Here is a 25124-nt window from a genome sequence, read left to right as displayed (position 1 = left end):
GCCCACTTTTAAGATATAGGAGGAGGGAAGGAAAATAGATGGGAGCAGGATCAGAACAGCATAGCACCTAGCAGAGGGAGGATGCCTTCTTTCATCATCCTCAATATTTCATATTCAGCAGAACATGGGGATAGCAGATGCATGCTTGCTAACTGAAAGAATGAATGAATGCTGGGGGAGGGGGTGGTGCCCAGCCTGGGACCAGATATACGAAATCCCCAGACTACAACAGGCCCCCAGAGAGGTGAGAGAGAACAGCAGTGGACTTAACACTGCTCCCAGGAGAGATCATATCAAAGGGGGATGGAGAGAAGCCCAAAGAGAAGGGAGAGTTGGGGAGATTATCAGCAGACTTAGAGTCACGGAAGTCAAAAAGTGGAGGTCCCTGGGGTTTAGGAGTGATGAGCATTGTGAAATGCAACAGGGATGTGCAGTAATATGAGGGCTAGAACTGCTGACTTTATTTGGCAATACAGATGCCCTTGGTGACCTCATCAAGAGCTCCTTGAGCAGAATGGTGGTAAAGAAAGCCAGAGAGCTTCAGTAGTGGTTGGAGAAGAAAACAGAACTCAAAGAAGGGGAGGGAGTGTACCTAGGCTACACTCTGAAGACATCTGGATGAAAAAGAAGAAACACATTAGAAAGAACCCAAGGAGTTGCTGGAAATATTTTTAGGATGAGAAGGCTTAGCCATGTTTACGGATGGGGGAAAGAGACCAATAGAGGGAGAAATGAAGTTAGAGGTGGAAAAGCAAAGTGCTTGAGGAAGCTCAGGTGGTGGGCAAAAAAAAGGACAACTATCCTCTGGGACAAAGCCTAAGGAACAAAGGTGGGTGGGAATGTAGATAAAGTTAGGAGTAAGAGCAGTTTAGGGAGCTCACACTGGCTGCAATTTTCTTGATCAATTAGGAAGCAAGACTACCTGCTTTGAGTGAAAGCACAGCGTAAATGGGACTCTTGAAGAGAATGATGGTTAAATCTTCATTGAAGGGAATGGTATAAGGGGTTGGAGGCAATAAAGATTACCACTGGAAACAGAGGGCAGAGATTTGCAGTGATGCTTTAAGACTCTCAAAAGAAGAACAGGAAACAGAACCAAATGCAGCAGCAAGTTCAGAGTGGAAGACTGCTGAGAAAGGCTGGTACATTTTGCAACCAGGAGGTGTCTGAACAAGACAGACTCAGAGACTGAGGAGTAAGTAGGTGGCAAGGAGTGGATACAGAAGATCTGTCAAGATAATTGGCCATAAAAGGGGAAAAGAAATAGGATGGTAGCTGGGGATCAGGTGAAGAATTTTTTTTCCATCAACATGACCAAAGGAGAAGCAACCAAAAGAGGCAAAGGGAGTGCACAAAGTGTAGTCAAATCAAGTAAATGAGCAAGCAAGAATATACTGAGGGGCCAGAGCGGATGAATTTGCCCAGGAAAAGGGTGTAGCTTTTGTGAGAAGAGAGGTTTCCTTGACAACCAGCAGAAAGGAGGAAAGGAGATAGCCATACTGAGGGGCCGTAGGCACATAAAGATGTAAGTTATTGCAGGGTTTTTTGTTTTTTTTTAAATCGGAGTATTAGAACAAGAATGTATGTGAGAGGAAAACAAGGCTTGCAAGTATAAAGGTTTTGGACTGCTGAAAAAAAAAGAAGCACACTTGGATTTTTTGCTGGGAACCTGGTTCTGCATGTGTATTCTTTGTCCATGTGCATTCTTTGTCCTGAAGCAGCACTGTAGAATGATGGCTCATGAATGGCAGGCATGAAGGTGGCTGACTCCTGGCATCCCTGAATTAGCACTGCAGTGGTGACCCCAGGGTCCGGGCTCAAGAGAACACTGAGTGAACCAGGATGGGCTTAGAGATCAGAGAAATTAGTCGGGGCCAGGGGTGAGTCATGTGGATTTGGTAGAAGTAAGGATTAAGTAACGTAAGGACTGACTGAAGGCACACCATGTTTGAGACCAAATTTCCCTCTGTGTGTTTTTTAAATCTTTCTTCTCTGTAGTCAGCTTTTTGAACATATGGAATAGTTATCACAATTGTTTTAATGTCTGTTATGCTAATCCCAACATCGGTGTTATTTCTGAGTCAGTTTCAATAGATTGATTTTCCATTATAGGTCATATTTTCTTGCTTCTTTGCATGTCTGGTAATTTTTGATTGGGTGCCAAACATTGTGAATTTTACCTGTTGAGTATTGCATGGTGTGGATTCCTATAAATATTCTTGAGCCTTGTTTGGGGGACACAGTTAAGTTACTTGGACATAGTTGGATCCTATCAGATTTTGAGTTTTGGATTTTATTTAGGTGGGCCAGAACAGTGCTCAGTCTTGGGCTAGTTATTCCTCACTAGGGTGCAAGAACTTTATGTATACTCAATGCTCCGTGACTCTTGAGATTTTTCAGTCTGGCTGATAGGGACAAACACTATTCCTGGCCCTGTGTGAGTGCCAGGCACAGTTCTAATTCTTTTGGATGAACCAGATAAAGTCCTTATCTCAATCAGTACTTGGTTGAATACTCAAGAGGGACACTCTGTATACCTCTGGAGTTCCTTCTCTGGGGACCTGTCTCCTCTCTGGTACTCTATCCCATGATCTCTAGCTGACTTGGTCTTCTTGGATTCTCCAACCCACCTCCTCAACTCAGGGAGTCCATTGGGCTCCACCTGAGAGAAGGGGAGCATTCAAGAATAGGGTGGAGAGTGCAAAAGGAGCAACTTCGCCACCACAGTCCCCACTGTCACAGTCCATGAGCCAGAAATGGTTGAAGCAGGAAGCAGGAGTCTAAAAGCAGGAAGAAAACACCCAGATCTAGACTCTCTTCACCCTAACAGGCAGCAGCTCCTCCCCAGACCCTAGGAAAAGAGCCCCTAGTGTACCTTGATGATATCCATCAGGTTTCCCAGAAGCAGCCGAGCCTACCCGTAGCCCTTCAGATCCCTGTGACCCTCCCTGAAGGCACCACAGAGCACAGTAAAGAAGCCAACACAAATCCACATGAAAGGTAACAGTCTTTCAGCACGTGCTCCTCCTTCCTGCACAATGAAGCTATAAGTTTGCCTTCAAAATATGCAAGGGATATTGTAATTAATAAGTTAGTACTGGATTTAAAATGTATTTTCACTTGGATACGACACCATTCTTAAGAAGGAACTGGGTGGTGGTTAAGCTCTAGACAAAGCAAGTCAGCCTGCAAACAAACCCTGCTATGGACTCAAACAGGAGACACCATCTGTTAGCAGACAATCAAGCCTGTAAAATTAAAACACAGAAGTCAACACACACTTTAACTGATAAATTAGAAATAATTTAATAAAGTAAGGCAAATATTTGGGAAAAGACCAAAGACTACAAAAAACATGCACATGGAGTGAACCAACTGCACTGTGTAAATAAATAACAAAGAAAACAGCTAGGACTGCTCTGAGTTGATGGAATGCACTGAGTCAGGTCATCAGGCTGGTGACCAAGGCTAAAAAAATACCCTGTACAGGGCAAAAGATAGGGGACAGGGGCCAATGCTGCCTGAAAATTTACAATGTCCTCCTGGCACATTAAATTCAGTCCTCCAGGGATAAGAAATTAACAGCAAGTAGCACACATAATTTACTTTTTTTTTTTTTTTTTTTTTTTTTTTTTTTTGTCTTTTTAGGGCTGTACCCATGGCATATGGAAATTTCCAGGCTAGGGGTTGAATCAGAGCTACAGCTGCTGGCCTACACCACAACTCACGGCAACAATGCCAGATCCTTAACCCACTGAGTAAGGCTAGGGATCAAACCCGAGTCCTCATGGCTACTAGTTGAGTTTGTTACCGCTGAGCCACAACGAGAGCACCACGCAATTACTTTTAAAACACATCTTCTTTCTGGGACCTAGAAATGTCTTAAAACATTAACACATTCATTTTAAAACAGCTATAGAAAGAAGGTACTCATTGCAACTGCATATCTGTGCTAAAGAAACCAGCCAACCATGGAAGCTGGTTTTCAGTATGAGCCCAAAGAATAGCTCCCTGGACTCACTGTTCTCTGGGTCATGGTAGACAGGAGAGTAGAGCCTAATGCCCATCCTGTTGGCTTACCATGCCCTATGGAGGACCATGGCAGGTACACACACACACACCATAACAGCCCTCACAATGAGACAGAGCAGCAGCAGCAGCAGCAGCAATCCAGGTGTGACCTAGATCCTCAAGGTGTGACTTGGGAAAAGATGTAGCATTGGCTATGGTGGGCAGACTTAGGAAGAGGAACAACCGACATTCTCTGGGGCCCAGTAGGCAGGAGACAAGGAAAGCAGTGCTCCCTCACAGAGAATGAATCCTCCAATACTTCCTCTCCTGTCCATGGCTTCGTTGGCAGCTCCCATCAAAGGCACTTAAACACAAAGACCAAAATGTACCTTGCACCCTCCCCAGCATGAAATACATACAAGGTTTGACTGCTGATTAGGAATTGAAACAATGGCTGAGAAAGAAGGCTTATGTCATCATATTTTACTCAGTGCCTTTTAGATGATTCACCACAAAGGACATGGAAATGAAGTGGATTTCCTTCCCAAATGGGTGGATACATATTTTGTATCAGGCCATCATACGACACTTTGCGGGTGTGCATGCATGTGTGTATCATCTTAGGTAACCTTCACAACAATCCTGGGGGGTAGATACCACCAGCCCCACATTCCTCACATAAGGTAACCATCACTCAAGGTCATGAAGGGTTGGGAAGTAGCAGAAATAGAGCCAGGTCCACAGGCCAAAGCTGATGCCCTTCTACTACGGGCCCCGCCCCCGTGTCTTCAGCACAGTAAGCATTGTAAGAGATCCCGAGCACAGTCCTCAGGGGATTCTGTCTGTGTGATTCTGTCAAGAAGAGCATTCACACTAACATGAGAAATGAACTTTTGGGGCATTCAGGAAGCTGAAGGCATCATTAAAGTGACCTATTTTCTAAAAGCCTGAATTATTTCCTGGATTTAAAAAGAAAGAGAGATTTCTCTCCCTTCCCTCCCCCTCAAAGCTCCTCTGCATGACCCAAAACCAGAAGTGGGAGCATTGCCAGGGTCAGCTGGGATGCTGATGGTGCAAGAGAGGAACCTTTAAGGTCTTCAGTGGAGGGCAAGTGTTTTCAGTTGACTCCAGCACAGAAGTGATCCTTCCTCTTAAAAGACAATTAAAAGTGCCCTGTGGCTTCTACACACTGCCAAGGAAAAGCACTGAACCAATGCTCAGGTTCAGGATAACAAACTGAGTGGAGACACAGAGGTATGAGGCCAGATGGAGTTCAGACAATAGGGAGTGCTGGGGACCGTGGTGCCCTGGAGAACGCTGCCTGGTCAGAAGAGTCCAAGTTGAAATACTTCAAAGGCATTGTGCCACATACAAAACAGAACCTGCCTGGGGGCCACTTTCCGCCCCTGAGTAGTTCATGGTTCCTGGCTGGAGAGGAAGACGATCAAACAAACACAGTCAGCACACAGCCAGTATCCTGGGTATCAGAGAGGGGGCCCATAAAGACTGGACTTAGAGAGAGACCTTGGAGCATTCACAGAGGCAAGACCAAGAATGTAGGAATTAAAGTCTCCTCCACTAAGGATGTGCAACACCTGAGGCTGAGGTGTGAAACAAAACAGGACAGGTCACAGGTGTACTTGAGCAGGATGTGGAAACAGTTCCTTCTGGATCCTGGCTGAGTGTCTCCACAGGGTTCTGAGGGGCCAGCAGGCAGGATCAAAGTCCTACTGAATCATCACTTATTAATATGTGTAACAAAATCAGTGGTTCCCTCCAAGAGTCAAGTTCAGTCTTTGTCAATGAACTTCCTAAAGTTCACTGCTGGAAAGACCACTCCCCATCCTGTTAGACACTCCTTCAGGTGGATTCTGAATAACCATTAGATGAGATGGTGTTTGTCTTTCACTGTCTGACTAACTTCCCTTAGTATGATAATTTCTAGGTCCATCCATGTTGCTGCAAATGGCATTATTTCATTATTTTTTATGGCTGAGTAATACTCCATCATATATATGTACCAGTATGTTATCACTTATATGTGGAATATAAAAAGAGGATACAAATGAACTTATTTGCAGAACAGAAACAGACTCACAGACTTTGAAAAACATACACTTACCAAAAGGGACAGACGTGGGGAGGGGATGGACTAGGGTTTTGGATTGGTATATTTACAATGAGGTATATGGGTATATGAAATGACTGGCCAACCATGACCTGCTGTATAGCACAGAGAACTCTACCCAATATTCTGTGATGATCTATGTGGGGAAGGAATCTGAAAGAGAATGGATGTGTGTACATGTATAACTGAGTCACTTTGTTGTACAGCAGATATCATCACAACCTGGTAAATAAACTATACCTCAATAAAACTTCTTTAAATGGGGGGGGGGGTTTGAGAAGGCAGTACCCAGGCAATCCCTTCTACACAGTGATACCTAACACTACTGACTTATTCAAGAGTTACTACGCCTTTACCAGTTATTCATTTTACTGAGACACCCAATGCATCATCTGAGTGTCATTACCCAAATTCCCATAATAGTGAGACTCACTTAGATAAACTAAATGCTCAAAGCATGAAAATAGCCATCAAGGGGCAGATTGACCACTTTTAAAAAATCTCTGTATTTGATATTCCCCCCTGCTTAAAACTGCTTTATTCTTGCTTGCCATGTAAACAGATGCTGTTCTCATTTTCTGAGTATCAGCTACATCCCACAATACAATTTACACAATAAAAATAAGGAACAGGGTAAAAGGAACACCTGATGCAGGTCTTGAAATTGGTTGACAAGCTGCTCCAATCACAGATAAGTCCCTTACAAAGTAAATCCAGATGTCAGGTCTACCACCAACAAAGATGAGATCAAAAGTGATAGAGACATGACCAGCCTCTGGAAAAACTAATGACACCTTCAAATATTTTTGTAAAAATAACCCTCCTCATGAGAGTGCCAAGAAAGTCAGTGTAAAGTGGAAGGTATCAAGCCTTCAAATCAGTCAGAAAAAATACATACTGAGTTATTTGATCCAATCTTGGTTCTAAGAATTAGCACATAGGTGCCACAGTGATCCAAACACTGATGAGTGAAAGATGAAAGAAACTTTCATAATTTTTGTCATCATTTTTAAAGACATAGACAGTACCAATCAAATCTTTTAAAACATATATACTATTTTTTAAATATTGGCTCCTATTGTAATTGGAATCACTTTAAATTGCCTTTTCCTGGACTCAGTTACAGTTACTCAAAGAGAAGGGTAGAGGGCTAAGACTTGTCTCAGACTCACCATTCCCATCCTGATTCTACCACGTTGAATCTTGGTTTGAGTTTCAGCACTAGCACTGAGTGTAGACATTAGCAATGTCCTTAGCCTCTGAGCCTCATATTTTACCCTCCTGAAAGTGCAAAAACTGTAACCTGGCCTGTTCCTGTCACAACATCTTCAAGGTTCTTTAGAAAATGCATTTGGGGTTTTGTCAACCCTTAAAAGACTATACCAAAGTAACATACTTGTTATGCAGTGTTTGCTTTTTCTTCCCCCCTATGTGTTTTTTCTTTCCAACTAACAAAATTGCCAATCACCAAAAATTTCCATTAATCAAATTAGCTATGATTTAGGATATGGTTTAGGGGGATCCAAACTTGGCCAACCATTAGAACCAGCCAAAGTGCCTATTAAGAATCTGTTTCTCAGGCCCCTTCCCCAGAGATTCTGATTCAATCTGGGGCCTGAGAATCTGTATTTTTCAAAATTCTCAAGTGATTCCATCGCTCTAGAATAGATTCTCTCTTGCCATTTCATACTTTTGAAGGCCCTATTTGCAGTACTTGGTAAATCCTAATATAAGGACTCAGACAATGGAAGTGCCCTCATTTACATGAAAGACGAAATATTATCAAAATGCAGTAAGAATTAACCTTCCAAAAGGTATAAGTCCCCTCTGTACCCAGACTGAACTTCAACCTATTTAGTTCTCCAAATGTTTAGTAGACATGTCACTAAGGTTTATCAAAACTTAACAAATGACAGTTCCTACCTCCATATTCAAGAACAGAAGACCCTAAATGAACCTAAATTTTCTCATTTTTTTAAAGATAGGTAAGGTGTACAAATAAGAGCTTTTTTTTTTAAGTGAGCATTTTAAAATATTTATTTATTTATTTTGTCTTTTTAGGGCTGTACCTGGAGCATTTGGAGGTTCCCAGGCTAGGGGTCAAATCAGAGCTGTAGCTGCCGGCCTACACAATGTCAGATCCGAGCCGCATCTGGGACCTACACCACAGCTCATGGCAACGCCAGATCCTGAGCACACTGAGCAAGGCCAGGGATTGAACCTACGTCCTTATGGATGCTACTCATATCTGTTTCCACTGAGCCACGATGGGAACTCCCAAGAGTAATTTCTTAATAACCTGTATCTAAAATTGAATTATAGCTAATTATATTTAGCAGTATGTAGACATGTTATATATCTCCAGACAGTATTTGTAAACTTTTTTTAAAAAAAGACACACTTTATTTTTTGACCACGCCAGCAGCATGCAGAAGTTTTCCTGGGCCAGGAATCAAGCCTAACCCACAGCAGTGACAATGCCAAATCCTTAACCGGTAGACCACCAGGGAACTTCTATTTGAACTTTTTTTTTTAAAAAAAATTAAAGTATAGTTGATTTACAATGTCGTACCAGTTTCTGTTGTACACCACAGTGACCCAGTTACACATATACATACATTATTTTTTTATATTCTTTTCCATCATGGTCTATCCCAGGAGATTGCTTACTGAGCTGTGTAATGGATCCTAAGGTAGCTTAGAACAATAAGAAACTCTGATGGAATTCACAGAACTTGGGAAAGTCTTCATGATAAATTCAAAAGTTTTTGCTTTATTAAAGCAGCTTATATTCAATTATTATAAATGGATACAGTATGGTGCTCTGAAAGCCCCTAGCCAAAGGGGAAAGAAGACCATGTTCAATCAGCCAAATGGTAAGCCAGCAGAAAATATAGATGAACTTCACTTAATTAACAAAGGCACATTCCTGAAAAGGGAAGCGACATAAACAGGGTGCTGACTTTTTGCCAATAATGATGCTGATACCTCCCCTGGACCTCAGGGCTCAGCCATGTTCCTGGCTATACTGCTAATTCTCACTCACTCACTGACCACGCCCCTGCCTTAGGGTCTCTGTACTTTCATGTTCATTCCCTCCCTTCCTTCAGATCCGCAGCTCAAATATCATGATTTGAACAGAATAGCACATACAGCCCTCATCTCTGTCCCTCTCTTCTGCCCTATTTTTTCCATATCCCTTACCACTGGCATATTATGTTAATTTGTCTAGTTGTTTGTATCTCCACTCACACACACCAAATTTTCAGGTTTCTAAGAATAAACTCAGTGTCATTAGTAAGTACATGCATACACACAGACGTGCATATACACCTTCCATTAATGTTATGCATAAATACTCTGTATGTTTGCAGAGAGTTCTCTTGATCCACCAGCCCAAGCAGTAATAATTCAGTATCGTTCAACCCAGTATATTTTGTAACCAAATGTAAATTCAGAGAGATAGCAATTGATTTTCTCCAAAACAGTGTTAGAACTAAGTGGCCACTTACAAAATCAAAGGCAATCTCTGACACAGTGTGTCTGCAACCCCAGACCTCTGCAACCCCAACCCCCTTGCCCACTCTCAACCTCATGCAGGAAGTAATCTAGTGCTGAACAGAAATTTCAGCCACCAGGATGAAATCCTGCACTGAAGACAAGATTCAGGTAAGAAGGTAAGAAACAGGTCTTCCTGCCTCTTTACCTGCCCACAGTCACAAATGTAATTGAGGACAACCTAATAAAAGTGATGTCAGTGCAACTGGCCTGGCAAACAGAACCTCTGCTGCCTTGTTCATTTGAAACAAAAAGAGCAGAGAGCTCTGGATTGCTGGAAATGAGATTGAAGCATAATGAAACCATTCTCTGGAGCAATTAATTTGTCTATCAGAAAATGAAATCATTTCTGTTTTCCCCCAAATATCAGCTCCACTGAGAGAACACCCCATGAGTATAATTTCGTCTAAAAAAAATGAGGCTTGAGAAACTGAAGATACTAGTCAGATTCTATTTTGTATGAACCTTGATTTCAGAGGAACATGCTGGCTAATAACTGAGTGTCACATAAGGTGAATCTGCTGATGCTTCTGTCAATAGCCTTTTGAGCTATTTTTTTTCAGTTCAGCTTTTAGCACTTACAGCTCTGACCACTTGCTCAGAGGTATTGCAAACTGCCTTGTTCTGCTCAAATCAAGCAAAAGTTTAGTATAAAGCTACCCATAACAGGCATCTCTAAAGTTAGAAACCACCATAGGCTTCTGGGTTGTTGGGGTGTCATTTCCTGACCTCCCTATTTTTTATGAGAAAGGGCATATAACGAAAACCAACTGAAGAAGCATATTGCACAGTAAACATAATTTGAAAAAAAAAAAAAAGGATTCCAGTTTCAAAAAAAAGCTGAACTATTCTGTTACATATCACCTAATTGTCACCTAACATTAGTCCCCAACAGAACACACACAAATGTTTATCAGTTCCTTCTTTCTCAATTCTCACTAAAATGAAAAGGGCTGGACTTCTAAAAGAGAGATAAAAGGGAAAAATAACCTAGCAATTCTAAAAATAATTTGGTCTCAGGACTCTTTTATAGTCTTAAAAATTGAGACTCAAGACTTTTTGGTTTATGTGGGTTCTCTCTACCAATACATACCATATTAGAAATTAAAATGGAGAGATTTTTAAATATTGATTAATTTAAAACAATAACAAGTCTGTTGCTTGTTAACATAAATAACATTTTTATGAAAGATAACCCTATTTTCTAAAACAAAACAGTGAGAAGAGTGGCATTGTTTGACGATTTTGGAAATCTCTTTAATGTGTGACTGAGAGGCCAGCTGGACTCTTAGATCTGCTTCTGTATTCAAAGTGCCACAGTGTTGTTTCAGTGCAAGTATAGAAACAAAATCCAGCCTTGCACAGAGAGGAGTTGAAAAAGAGTGTTAATAGCCTTTTCAGGTAATTGTGAATATTCTTCTTTGATACTACATCAAAACTTGACAAAGGGTAGTTTTTAAAAAGTTAACTGCAATGTAGAATCTAAAAACATAATCAATGAACTTTTTATCCTGTTACATTAAATCCATTAGTCCATCTTATGCTTTAGATGGATCCTTGACCCCTGTATGGTTTTATAATACCTTGGATTGGTCATTTTTGAAAACATGTGTTTACTGAATTATGCAGATCCTCTTCCAAACATTGACCTGTTTGACAATATTAAAAATTTAGGATTGTTAATTAATATCAACAACAAACTCAGAGAAAAGTCTTTTTTAAGTACTGCAAGCTGACAAGTTCCCTTGTTGGATATAAATTTTCCAAAATTCTACCTATGGCTTGCAGGATCCAACTGTATCTCTGGCATCATACTCACAGTTGTTTGCCTTGAAGTAACAGCTCATTTCCTTCATTTTCAAGAAAATACCTGACAAAATCCCAAGTCTCCATAACTATAGTTGGTCATTTTTTTAAGTTAAAATGGTTCCCTATGGGGGGAAAAAAAGTGGCTAGCTCAATCCTACAAGTGTTTTTCCTTGAGATACAATAGTATTATAGTATATAGCAGAAGTGCCTTATCCATAATTAACCATTTCATCATATAGAATATTATAAAGATATACAGTCATGGGCTGAGCAAGAACATTAATAATGCTTACTGCTCCATCAAAGATATTCTTATTTTTTTATTTTTTATTTTTATTTTTTGCTTTTTAGGGCTGCACCTGCAGCATATGGAAGTTCCCAGGCTAGGGTCAAATTGGAGCTGCAGCTGCCGGCCTATGTCACAGCCACAGCAATGCAGGATCTGAGCCATGTCTGCAACCTACACCACAGCTCATAGAAATGCCGGATCCTTAACCCACTGAGCGAGGTGGCAACCTCATGGCTCCTAGTCAGATTTGTTTCCTCTGTGCCACGACAGGAACTCCCATCAAAGATATTCTTAAGTGAAATATTTTCCATCTGCAATTATGTGGCAATGAAGAATACCCTGACTACATCAATAGCTCTACACTTTGGTGGCTTGATTCATTCTAATGTGCCCACCATATGTTTTGGACTGTTGGTACAAATGTCAACATATTGAAAACAAAACAAATCACATCTTAGTGTTATAAGGAAAATAGACCCGAACTTCAGACTTGCTGAAAATAACTCTAGAACCTCCAGATATCTGACAGACCACACTTTGAGAACCAAGTGAAGAATTTTGAACAAAAAGACTACTTAACAGTTTATCATCAATAGTCAATGAAAGTAGAAGAAGTAGTCAGGGTGAAGCCAATGGTGACTGGGGTAAAACTAGGCAAATAACAAGTATGATAAGGTATCATACCCTAAGCTGAACTCATTTATTTGACTTTGACTGTCTTCCAATTCTAGATTAAGGTCTACATTAAGAGATTTTTCCTGATGATGACAGATAAAACTCAAGAAAATCTCAAGCTCAGTCTTCCAGAGCTCTTCAACTCATGCCTGATATTTGAGAGGGTGTCCCTTTTCCCTGGGTCGATGTCAGTCTTTAGGCTTAGGAAAGAGAGATCCAAGGAAAGCCTTGCAAAAAGACTTTATCCCAAAAGCTGGTAAGACCCCAAGGTGGGTGGGACTATAACACCTAAAGGACAGTTTTCTTCCAAGGTAGAATAAAGAGAAAACAAGAAAATGCCTCCCAAGATAGCTGGATGGCCTAGAAAGATCTTGGACCTCAGCATCCCAGTCTGAGCTTGCTGTGTCTGGCCTCTGGGGCTCCTCTAGGAGCCGAGAACAAATCAGGGTCTGGATTCACTGTTTACCTACTGAGGATCACATCAGCCTCCAACATTTGTTGTGCAGAGCAAATGAATAATATATAGGATGGCATGAACATACCAAAGCCATCAATTACAAGGGTAAGAGGCTATCCTGCTATGAGAAAGAATATAGAACAAGGGCTTCTCTTTCCATTGGCCCAATTACAGGCCTAGGACCAGGAGGGGTTCAATAAATGAGCCCGCTCTCACAGAAGGGAGGAGCAAGCCAATTGCAACATGGGACAATTAGTCTCAATACTTTAAAAAGATCATTTCTTCTTTTTCAAGTTCCGCTTCTTTGCCCACTTCCTCAGTGCATCTTTTTCTTCTCTCCCACTCTGCTCTCCAACCTGGCAGCCACTTCCAGTGGAAACCACAGAATTGCTTGCACCAGCTTGAGAATGAAAATGGTCACTTATACTTCAGGTTGAATATACAGAAATAAAACATTAAAAAAACTAAATTAAAAATATTAAACTGAAAATCTGTCACCAGAGTTGAAACATGAGAAAGGAATATCAAAACTAACTGCCATCAGAAAGAGCTTTTGCCCCCTTAAAAACGATACACTGGAGTTTCCGTTGTGGCTCAGCAGAAATGAATCTGACTAGTATCCATGAGGACGCAGGTTTGATCCCTGGCCTCGCTCAGTGGGTTAAGGATCCAGCATTGCCGTGAGCTGTAGTGTAGGTTGCAGATGCGACTCAGATCTGGCATTGCTGTGGTTGTGGGGTAGGCCAGCAGCTACAGCTCCAATTTGACCCCTAGCCTGGCAGCCTCCATATGCTGTAGGTGTGGCCCTAAAAAAAGACAAAAAAATAAATAATAAAATTAAAATTAAAAATAAAAATGACATGCGTGTGAGTGTGGGAAGCAGTGTGAAACTGTGGGTTGCAGCTTTCAAGCAGTAACACAAGTTTCATTTGCCTTGGCGCATATAGCCACAATGATTTAGCAGAGAACACAATTATGTGTAAACCAGTGGTTTGACACAGGAAATTTGAGTGAAAAAAAACGAGGCAGTGGATTCAAAAAGAAGATCAGAATCTTACTCTACACTAGAATACACTGCCTTAGTAGAAACAAGCAGATGCTAAAATTCAAGCACTTCTAATAGTCTCCTTGGGAGAAATGTGTATTAGTTCCAAGTAATATGTTAACAGCCTAAAAGACGGGGGAGATTCAAAGTTAAAGCAAAATTGTCTCTTTGAGCTTCAAATTCACAAATGACAGGTGCTTTGTCAGGTTGCATTTTTGTTTAAGAAGTTACTTTCCCCACTCCCACCCCCAAACTAATACAGAATACTTTCAAGCTTGCTTTGGGAGCTCTGGGACGGGGGGGGGGGGGGGGGGGGGGAGGTGGGGGGAAAACGCTCCCCAAGAACTTTTGTCTTACAATCTTCATAAAAATGTTCCTACCATTAATTCTTTTGATTTACTTTATTCTTTTAGGAAACTATCTTAAAATTAAACTTTCCAAGGGCAAAAGTGTTATGTAATTGTTAGTAGGAGATGACTTACCTGACATTTATTATAAGGGAGAACTTTACAGCAGAACCAAGGGAATTACCTAACTCATCTCTTCCTACTTATAGTTTTTGAATCAACGCTTAGTATTATTTAGAACCTTTGAACATATTTCTGAAGTACTTTATTCATTTAAAGTTTTAAACCCCCTTCTTTATAATACATAAAAACTGGGCATTAAGGATCAGAGACATGCAGACCAAACCCACCAGTTTTAAGTTATAAATGAGAATAGGTAGGTAGTATATGCTCAAAGTTAAAGCATCATTTTGATGTCACAGAGGCAACCCAGATTCCATTTTTTTGTCTAGGAGACAGATTTAAGTACGTGCTTTTAATTTTAATTTTTTATTAAAAAGAATTTCAAGCACATGCAAAAGTAGACAGAAACTGATAAGAAAAATCTAATGTGTAACCATCACTCTGCTTCAACAGGCAACTTGTGGCTACATCTGGTTTTATCTGTCCCTTACCTTCCTTTCTCACCTCTGGGTTATTTGGAAGTCAGTCTCAGGTGTCATGTAATTTCATCAGTAAATATTTCCATATGTCTCTCTAACAGATGCTCTTTTTGTTTTAAACAACCACAGTACCATAATGACAGCTAAATAATAATGTTATTAATTCCTTCATATCATCATGTATACATACACTTACTGTTCCTATTACCTCTTAAAATTAAACTTTCCAAGGGCAAAAATGTTATGTAATTATTAGTAGGAGATGTTGTGCCCTGGGAGCTACTGTTCTGCAAATTGTGTTTGATTTGGTCCACATATTGAAACTGGCTAGTAAGTGTCTTTTTTGTTATTTTGGTTCCCCTTCCTTCTCTTTTCCTTTGTTCTTCCAATTTTCAGTCAAAGAAACTAAGTGTCTTGTCCTAGCAATTTTTTCCACAGTCTGGATTTTGCTAACTGTATCCCACAGTGTCATTTAAAATGTGCCTCTGTCCCTGGTATCTCCTCTTAAACTGGTGGTTAGATCTGAAAGCCTGGCCAGATTGGGGTTCAGTTTGGAGGGAAGACTACCTAATGCTATGATCCATTAGGAAGCACATCTTGTATGGTTCTCTCTTTGAATCATTGAAGTCTGGGGTACCCTAAATCCAGGCAAATCTCACTGATGTAAACTACATTATCTTCAGATCTTCAGATCTTCAAATCTTCCATCTTATTTCTTAATGGCATCACAATGCAGCAACATCTTTTTTATTTGGTCTCACACAAGGGGATATCACTACTTTGACTTAATTTCTTTGTGTTGCTTCTCTCCCGGTTATAGCAGTTATGAGTTTAGTTTGATGCATTTTCATCAGTACTCCAAACTTTTTTTTTTTTTTTTTTTTTTTGCCACTCCACTCTCCCAGGTAAGAACTAGTCCAACATAATGACAATCAAACAGGGCCACAATGACAGCATCTAGAGGTTGCATTAAAAACCCAGGTCTGCCTTAATAAATTTCACCTTGATTAGGTTGCAGATCCAGTTGTGCGCTCCAGAAAGGCTTAGCCAGAATGAAATAAAGAGTGATACGAGATGGCTTTTTCAAAATAATAAATCACTTCAACTGTGTCTACCTCAGCAGCAGTGCTAAGGGGAATTCTGTATCTGATCAAGAGGAATAACATCCTGTTAAAGATGAAAGATGGTGATGGTTTCTGATATAGTTGATAATATTACACCTTCAGCTCAGTGACAGACTTCCACAGAGTTTTTCTTGTCCCATCTTGGTTCAGAGAAGAGCCCTCACTGTAGGATTCTGAGTAGGCTCATCTTCTTACCTCATCTTCTTACCTTCTTACTTAAGTATAAACCTGAGTGCAACACATTGTAGTATCAGATTGTGAAGCTGCTGGAGTTTCCTTCATGGCTCAGTGGTTAACAAACCCAACTAGATCCATGAGTATGTGGGTTCAACTCCTGGCCTCTCTCAGTGGGTTAAGGACCCAGCATTGCTCTGAGCTGTGGTGTGGGTCACAGACATAGCTCGGACCCTGCATTACTGTGGCTGTGGCATAGGCCGGCAGCTATAGCTCCGATTTGGCCCCAGACTAGAAACTTCCGTACACTGTGGATGCGGACCTAAAGAGCCAAAAAAAATTGTGAAGCTACTACTCTTAATGCCAATTCAAGCATAACCTTTCAAAAAGACTTCTATGTTCAGTTCTTTCTCAAAATTTCATTATCAAACATTTTGATGCCAATTTTGAAGATGTTCTACCACCTGGCAAAATATTCCTTGGCATGCAGCAAGCACTCAAATATTATTGAATGAGTAATGAGTATGGGTGATCATTAAGTAAACCTTCAACATAGTTTGGGTGAGTTTGACAGATTATAATCTGTAAACCAGATCCTTAATTATTGGTGTTCCACAGAGTTCTCTGAGTCAGCCTTGGTTCGCTCTTTCTAAATCTTCTCACCAGGTCCCTTCATCCATGTGCCTTGCCTCCCACTGGCACCCAGAGCTGCAGCTCAGGTCTAGATCTCTTCTTGTCAAGCTCTAGACTCTTATTTCCAGTTCTTCCTCAACATCTCTTCTTGGGTTTCCTACAAGCTTCTCAAGCTCCACCTGTTCAAAGCTGAATTTATCACGTTCCATTCCTATGCTTCTACTCCGGTGAATGACTCCACAACATCCTCTGAACATCCTCTTAGCCTCATCCTTCATCCCTGACATCCTATGAGCTGCCAATCCACACTGGTTTCACTGTCTATTCATTTCCCATAGCTGTTCCCTCCTCCCCCTCCATTCCCACAGATTCCAACTTAACTCAGGCTCTAATAATCTCTCCCATAGACAATGGTAATAGTCTCTTTGGCTGTCCACACCCCCTGTCCCAAGCCTCATGAACCCATGGCTACCAAGTCAGATTTGATTTCTCTTTCCTTAAAACCCTTCACTGGCACCCCATGACATCTACTAGCCTAGAAGGATGGGATCACACAATTTCTCCCCTAAGCCGGGATCCTTCTGAGAGTGAAAGATGATGCTATTAGTAGTCACACTCAGACTGTCCTGGGTAAACCTACACACAAGGCCTCTGGAGTCTCTGCCACAACTCCCACCACACCCCCACCTTTAGCACCCCTCCCCTGCTACCTGTGCCTGTGAACAAACCATCTTCCCCTCTTGAACCAGCTTCTCCACCTGGCATACTTCTGTCACTATGTGATTCTATGGCATATTTCTCTGATTATGTGATTCTATGGCATATTTCTATAATAAAGGTGATTCTGACTTGCTTTAAACTTCACCTCCCTCACGAGACTTCCTCTAAAATCTTCTGGCTGCTCTGATCACATATCACCACCATCCAGCACCAGGCCTTGGACTGATTCTTGCCAGGGAACCTGGGCCCCCTGTTCCACACACATAGACTGCATCTGCCCCACTTAAGAGTGCTGTCATGAAAGTGTCTATGTCTTGTTCACTTTTATCTCCCTAGTATCTGTGATGGGAATCACAGAACTTCACTCAACAGGTGTTTCTCGTGTCATTTCTCAGTGATGTCTTACATTTAAAGAAAAATTTTTTTTTACCTTAGCTGCAAATTCAGCATAATCAATGAAAGATGAGAAGATGAGATGGGATGAAATCAGTAGTCAGTAGCTCCTAACACCAGTCCTGTATATCACTGACCACAGCTCCATTTAAGCAATTGCTTTTTTGAGCAGAGCTTTGGGATTGCAGCAGCTGGGCTAAGGGCAGAACCCCTAGAGGGGGCCATAGGAGGGAAACAGGCATGGCAATAAGCCAACATCATATTAGAAACTGTCCACTAGATTCTTGAGTCTTCCAGTAAAAAATAAAGGCAGTGGCAAAATAAAACATACCTGCTGAGTATACACAGGGTCCCAGGAAGGGGTGTGGAGAATGACAGGAATCCTGCTGCCATGACAACAGGAACATGGAGATGAGAACCCACTAGAGTACCTTCACAGAGCATTCTTGTTTGCAAAGCACTTTCCCATACCTTCCATCATCTGATCTACAAAACAGCCCTGTGAGATGGATAAGATGCACCCCGAGGCTCAACCAACATTTCTTGAGCTTTGGTAACCCACCAGGGATCCCAGGCCAACGCACCCTTCACAACCCAAGCCACATGGGACAGGCCTGACCTCATTGTGCTTCTTGATGTAAAAGCCTTCAGCATCCAAGATGGGAACTAGAGCTCCAAATGTTTATCAGCCAACCTATCACTTTATGGCCAGGGATGATTTAGGTTGGCTGATAGGAGTGAGGCCAAGCCAGGGACATTCTCACAGTGCCGGGTCCAGGTGCTGTCACAGCTGAAGCAGGTGAGTGGGTGCTACGGAGAGGGGGCTCCATTCCCTCCTTGTGTAATGCACAAAGGCAGATATGACATCCTCTGCATCTGACAAAGAAGCTGTGCTCTAAGGCAGCAGCAATGTGCCAGCTCAAGCTAAGCCCCAGCCTGGGAGCCAAACTGATAAGACAAGGCTTCCACACAGAGAGAGAACAGATCTGAGCTTCTAAAATACAGCCCACAAAATAATGCCATAGCTCCTGAAATTTCAACATTCAAAATCTATTTCTTTTTGATATAACAGTTCTTTTAGCGTCTTTTAAAATATGAAGGCACAACTAAGAGTGCTAAGATATCAGTCACTATCACTTTAGTATAATTAGTCCATGAATTCACTGTATTCCTTATTAGTAAGTGTTCCTGGAGAGAGATCACTGGGCATCTTACTGGAGTAAGAGACAGTTGAAGAAAAAGAGCTAGAAGGACTAACTTAAAGGGAAGGGGACATTACCAAAGATGAGCTTGGCCTGCCCTACAGTTTTTCCTGGGGTCACTTCTGAAAGGAATACCATTCCAAATGACCTGGTAAGAACCCACCCCTAAAAATATTTAACATTCCTCTCTTTTATCACTAAAACTAATAAATAGTATGAGAATATCGAGGAGCATTCCAGTGCCCTTGTTCTGATGTTTCTAGCGTACAATTACGAAAGTAGAAGCTACAAAGAAAACACACAGGCACTTTAATTGAGAACAGGTTAAATAAATTATATAATATGCCATTGAGACTAAAAAAACTGGAGTTGCCGTAGTGGCTCAATGGGTTAAGAATCCAACTGGTATCCATGAGGATGTGGCTTCGATCCCTGACCTCATTCAGGATCCAGTGTTGCCACAAGCCGTGGTGCAGGCCGGCAGCTGCAGCTCCAATTCAACCCCTAGCCCAGGAACTTCCACATGCCATAAGGGCGGCCTTTAAAAAAAAAAAAAAAAAAAAAAAGGACTGAAAAACTATAGGTGCCCAATCTCTCTCCCCACCCACTTCCTTCCTCCCTCCTTCCCATATGTAATTAAGTGGATAAACAAGAAACTGGTAACACCACATGCACTGTGGTGGCAAACTGGGGGGTGGAGATGGAAAACAAGACTCAGTCATCAGTGTTTGTACTTTTGGAGGGAAAAATCATGTGTTACCCATTTTCAATAAGGATACAGCCCTGAGGAAACTGTTTCAATAATCTCAAAAATTCAGGCATCAGCAAGAGCTTATATGATTACGGTTTTATTAGAAAATAGGATTTAGGGACAGGCAGTCTGATGGTATTTACACATAGGGAGGACCTAAAGAATTGTATTCCTGTAGCACCAATCATTGAAAAAAGAACCCCCTCACTTCTTTCTCTCAAGCTTAAGACCAGCAAAGTGCTTATTGCAGAGAGGCTGCATAGCAGAGCCTCAGTCATTCAAGCGTCAGTCCTCTGAAATTTCATATCAGTCAAGGTACCAAGGTAATTTCTTACTCGGCTTCCCCAGGGGCCACTACTGAAAATTGTCAATAGAAGAGAATTCCGTGAGAAGACTTTCCCAGCTCTCAAGAGATCTTTGTTTCTTCATGGACAGCTCCTAACAATACTCCAGTTTACAGGACAGCAGAATCTCTCTCTCAACACCCAACCAGCCTCTCTGAAGGATCATGAGAGTGAGAGTTGGAGGTGTGTTTTGGGATCCTGAAGGTAATCAATGCATGGACCTAGAAATTATCATGCTAAGTGAAGTCAGCCATATAATGAGACACCAACATCAAATGCTTTCACTGACTTGTGGAATTTGACTCAACAGACTTTGAAAAACTTATGGTTTCCAAAGGAGACAGTTCGGGGGGTAGGGGGATACACTGGGGTTGTGGGATAGAAAGCCTATAAAATTGGACTGTGATGATCATTGTACAACTATAAATGTTATAAATTTATTGAGTAATAAAAAAATTAAAAAAAAAGAAAGTAGAGACTTCATAAAATTTAGTCCTAGAGAGCCAGAATAACTCTCAAAAAAAAAAAAAATGTCCTGTAACAACTACGGCACCCTCAGACCTGGTCTAACATGCATGGCCTTATTCCACTGGCACCTTGTCACTTAGTGCAGAAAGGGAGTTCAGCACATTCAGAATCTCACCAACTCCTCATTCTTGCCTCTTTTCTTACTACTGGCCTTGTTTATACCACGGCTGGACCCACGTTCCATGTGCTGTAAAAAAGTTCTATTAGCAATATTGTGTAATACTACATTATATTTCATTTGACTGAGTTATGAGCACACTCATTTTTCTCGCAAATTCTGCATATTCAAGATACCAAGCAAAACAAAAGACCTGTGAGCAGGCAGAAGACCCCCAAACTGTAATCTGGACTGTTTTTTTCATGTTCAAACATCCCAGAATGTTTCATGTTCAAAAATCCCAGAAAAGGGAGCAAAAAGATAAGATTCACACAATTGAGACAACAGGTTGCAAAATGTTAACATTGAGACAATTTGCCCACAAGAATGAAAAGATTTGGCTGAGAGAAGACAAAACAATTTCTCAAAGATGTTACCCAAGGAATTCCTGTCATGGTGCAGCAGAAAAGAATCCGACTAGGAACCATGAGGTTGAGGGTCAGATCCCTGGCCTCACTCAGTGGGTTAAGGATCAGGCATTGCCATGAGCTGTCATATAGGTTGCAGACGTGGCTCAGGTCCTGCGTTGCTATGGCTCTGGTGTAGGCTGGCAGCTGTAGCTCCAATTAGACCCCTAGCCTGGGAACCTCCATATGCCACAGGTGCAGCCCTAAAGAAGACAAAAGGAAAAAAAAAATGTTACCTGTTTGCAAAATGCCAGTACCAAAGAGACAAACCATTAAGCCACATGTTTACAGATCTTCACAAGGATTTTAGTAATGGTGAAGTAGCTTGTGATGGATTAACCCTCCCGCCAAATACAAGTGAAACATTTAAAATATATTCTAAAATAATTAATTGGCCACACTGGAGAGCAACCAGAAAAGGGACAGAAATTATAGGCAATTTTATATTGAAATTAAAACCATAAGATGTCATTCTGTAGCTATTAACATGTCTAAAATTAAAGAGAATGACCATACCAAGTGTTGGTGAGGATGTGGAGTAACTTGAACTCTCATACATTGCTTGTGGGAATATAAGAATACAACCTCTTTGGAAAACCATTTGAGAGTTTATTATAAAGTTAAACATGTATCAACTCTATTACCTAGCAATTCCACTGCTAGGTATTCACCCAAGAGAAATCAAAGTACAATTTATATACAAGAATATTTATGGAAGCATTCTTCATAATAACCCCAGACAGGGAAAATTTCAAAATGTCCATCAAAAGGAGAATGGGCAAACAAAATTGTGCTACATTTATAAAATGGAATACCTAGCAATAAAAAGGAATAGAATACTAATATACACAACAACATGAATGGATCTCATAGAAATTATGCTGAGCAAAAGAAATCAGATGCCAAAGAGAACGTACTATGAGGTTCCATCTACATGAACTTCCAGAATAGACAAAACTAATCTATGGTGAAAAAACAGAAAAAACATTACATTTATTGCCACTGGCAGCAGGAAACTAACAGGGAAAGGACACAGAGCACTTTCAGAGGGATGGACATGTTCTATGGCGCATCGGAGTGCTAGTTACCTGGTTGTAGGCGTTTGTCGACATCAAATTCTTCCCCTCTCATCTATTCATTTCATTCTATACAAATTTTACCTCATTTTTTAAAAAAACTGGGGAGTGGGAGGTAGGGGTAACGTCAGGGGAAGAGAAACAGAATCCCTTAGGAGACAGAATGAGATACAGATTATAAAGAAGAGAACATGATCCTTAAATTTTTAATACATTTGGGCCAGACCAAAAGGTTGGCCAAAAACCAAAAATCTAAAGTAGAGTTTAATAAACACGAACCAAAAGAGGCAAGAACCTCTTGAGCGATGAATTAAAGTGATGATGAATAAAAACAAAAACGCAGTGACTATGTTAAACAGAACACAAGATTGCCAGAGTTAGCAAATATATTTACTCTGGCAATCCCAACCCAACAGACCAATAGGCAACAACATACCAACCAGCCAAGCTTAAACAGTCACTTTTTTAAAGTATCTTTTACAAAACACTCTTTTTATAATTTCCATGATATAAATCCCTACTGAGTATGAACTAGGAGGACACACATTCCAGAAACCACCCAAAACCTGTTCTTACCTTCAGTGAAACTCCCTGTTAGGGTTATTACGACAAATACTTTCCCTTCTGGCTCCAGATCCACCTACAAAGAGAGAAGAAAAAAAAAAAGTATGTTATAGTTTAAGTTTGAAGGATTTTTGTGGGTCTCAAATAATTCTTTCCGGATTCTCTGTTCTGTTCCATTGGTCTGTCTGTCTGTTTTGGTACCAATACCACACTGTTTTGATGACTGTGGCTTTGTAGTATTTCTTGAAGTCTGGGAGAGTTATGCCTCCTGCTTGGTTTTTGTTTCTCAGGATTGCTTTGGCGATTCTGGGTCTTTTGTTGTTCCATATAAATGTTTGGATTGTTTGTTCTAGTTCTGTGAAAAATGTCATGGGTAATTTGATAGGGATTGCATTGAATCTGTAGATTGCTTTGGGTATTATGGCCATTTTTACTATATTGATTTTTCCAATCCAGGAACATGGAATATCTTTCCATTTATTTACATCTTCTTTGATTTCTTTGATTAAAGTTTTATAGTTCTCGGCACATAGGTCCTTTACCTCCTTGGTCAGGTGTATTCCGAGGTATTTGATTTTGTGAGGTACAATTTTAAAAGGTATCGTATTTTTGTATTCCTTTTCTAATGTTTCATTGCTGGTATACAGAAATGCAACTGACTTCTTTTTTTTTTTTTTTTTTTTTTTTGTCTTTTTGCTATTTCTTGGGCCGCTCCTGCGGCATATGGAGGTTCCCAGGCTAGGGGTCGAATCGGAGCTGTAGCCACCGGCCTACGCCAGAGCCATAGCAACGTGGGATCCGAGCCGCGTCTGCGACCTACACCACAGCTCAGGGCAACGCCAGATCGTTAACCCACTGAGCAAGGGCAGGGACTGAACCCGCAACCTCATGGTTCCTAGTCGGATTCGTTAACCACTGCGCCACGACGGGAACTCCGCAATTGACTTCTGAATGTTAATGTTATAGCCTGCCACTTTGCTGAATTTATTAATCAATCAGTTCAAGGAGTTTTGGGGTTGAGTCCTTAGGGTTTTCTAGGTATAGTATCATGTCATCTGCATACAGTGACAGTTTGATCTCTTCTCTTCCTATATGGATGCCTTTGATTTCTTTTGTTTGTCTAATTGCTGTGGCTAGGACTTCCAAAACGATGTTGAAGAGCAGTGGTGAGAGTGGGCATCCCTGTCTTGTTCCAGATTTGAGTGAGAAGGCTTTCAGTTTTTCCCCATTGAGGATTATATTTGCTGTGGGTTTATCATAAATGGCTTTGATTATATTCAGGAATGTTCCCTCTATACCCACTTTGGCGAGGGTCTTGATCATGGAGACTACATGGAGACTAAACAACATGCTACTCAAAAACCAATGGGTCAATGAGGAAATCAAGAAGGAAATTAAAAACTACCTTGAAACAAATGATAATGAAGACACAACCTCTCAAAATCTATGGGATGCTGCGAAAGCAGTGCTCAGAGGGAAATTTATAGCAATACAGGCCTTTCTCAAAAAAGAAGAAAGATCCCAAATTGACAACTTAACCCTCCACCTAAATGAATTAGAAAAAGAAGAACAAAAGAGTCCTAAAGTCAGCAGAAGGAAGGAAATTATAAAGATCAAAGAAGAAATCAATAAAGTAGAGACTCAAAAAACAATAGAGAAAATTAATAAAACCAAGAGCTGGTTCTTTGAAAAGGTGAACAAAATTGACAAACCCCTGGCCAGACTCACTAAAAAGAGGAGAGAAAGAACCCAAATAACCAAAATTATAAATGAAAAAGGAGAAATCACAACGGATACAGCAGAAATACAAAAAACCATAAGAGAATACTATGAACAACTGTATGGCAACAAGTTTGACAATCTGGAAGAAATGGACAATTTTCTAGAATCTTACAGTCTGCCAAAACTGAATCAAGAAGAAACAGACCAACTGAACAGACCGATCACTAGAAATGAAATTGAAGAGGTCATAAAATCACTCCCTACAAATAAAAGTCCAGGACCAGATGGCTTCGCAGGTGAATTTTATCAAACATATAAAGAGGATCTGGTGCCAATCCTCCTTAAACTCTTTCAAAAGGTTGAAGAAGAAGGAATACTCCCAAAGACATTCTATGAGGCCACCATCAC

General features: G+C 40.8%; 1 protein-coding gene across 8 annotated transcripts in view; it reads right to left on the bottom strand.

The window, feature by feature from the left end:
• PRKCH (protein kinase C eta) overlaps positions 1-25124 on the bottom strand; it is a 233037-nt gene that overhangs the window by 142524 nt on the left and 65389 nt on the right. For all 8 annotated transcript variants that reach the window (XR_014820289.1, XR_014820295.1, XR_014820298.1 and 5 more), the window contains exon 2: positions 23007-23070. Coding sequence is in view for 2 of the 8 variants with exons in the window: in XM_021062478.2 (XP_020918137.2) it covers positions 23007-23070 (64 nt within the window). In the remaining 6 variants the exon portion in view is untranslated. The remainder of the gene's footprint in view (positions 1-23006; positions 23071-25124) is intronic.

This window comes from Sus scrofa, chromosome 1 (genome assembly GCF_054392235.1).
Source record: "Sus scrofa isolate SSC_HxYL_T2T_F1_AM1 chromosome 1, Sscrofa_HxYL_maternal_Yorkshire_Landrace_v2.0, whole genome shotgun sequence".
NCBI lineage: Eukaryota > Metazoa > Chordata > Mammalia > Artiodactyla > Suidae > Sus > Sus scrofa.
This window is presented reverse-complemented; position numbering and strand designations above follow the sequence as displayed.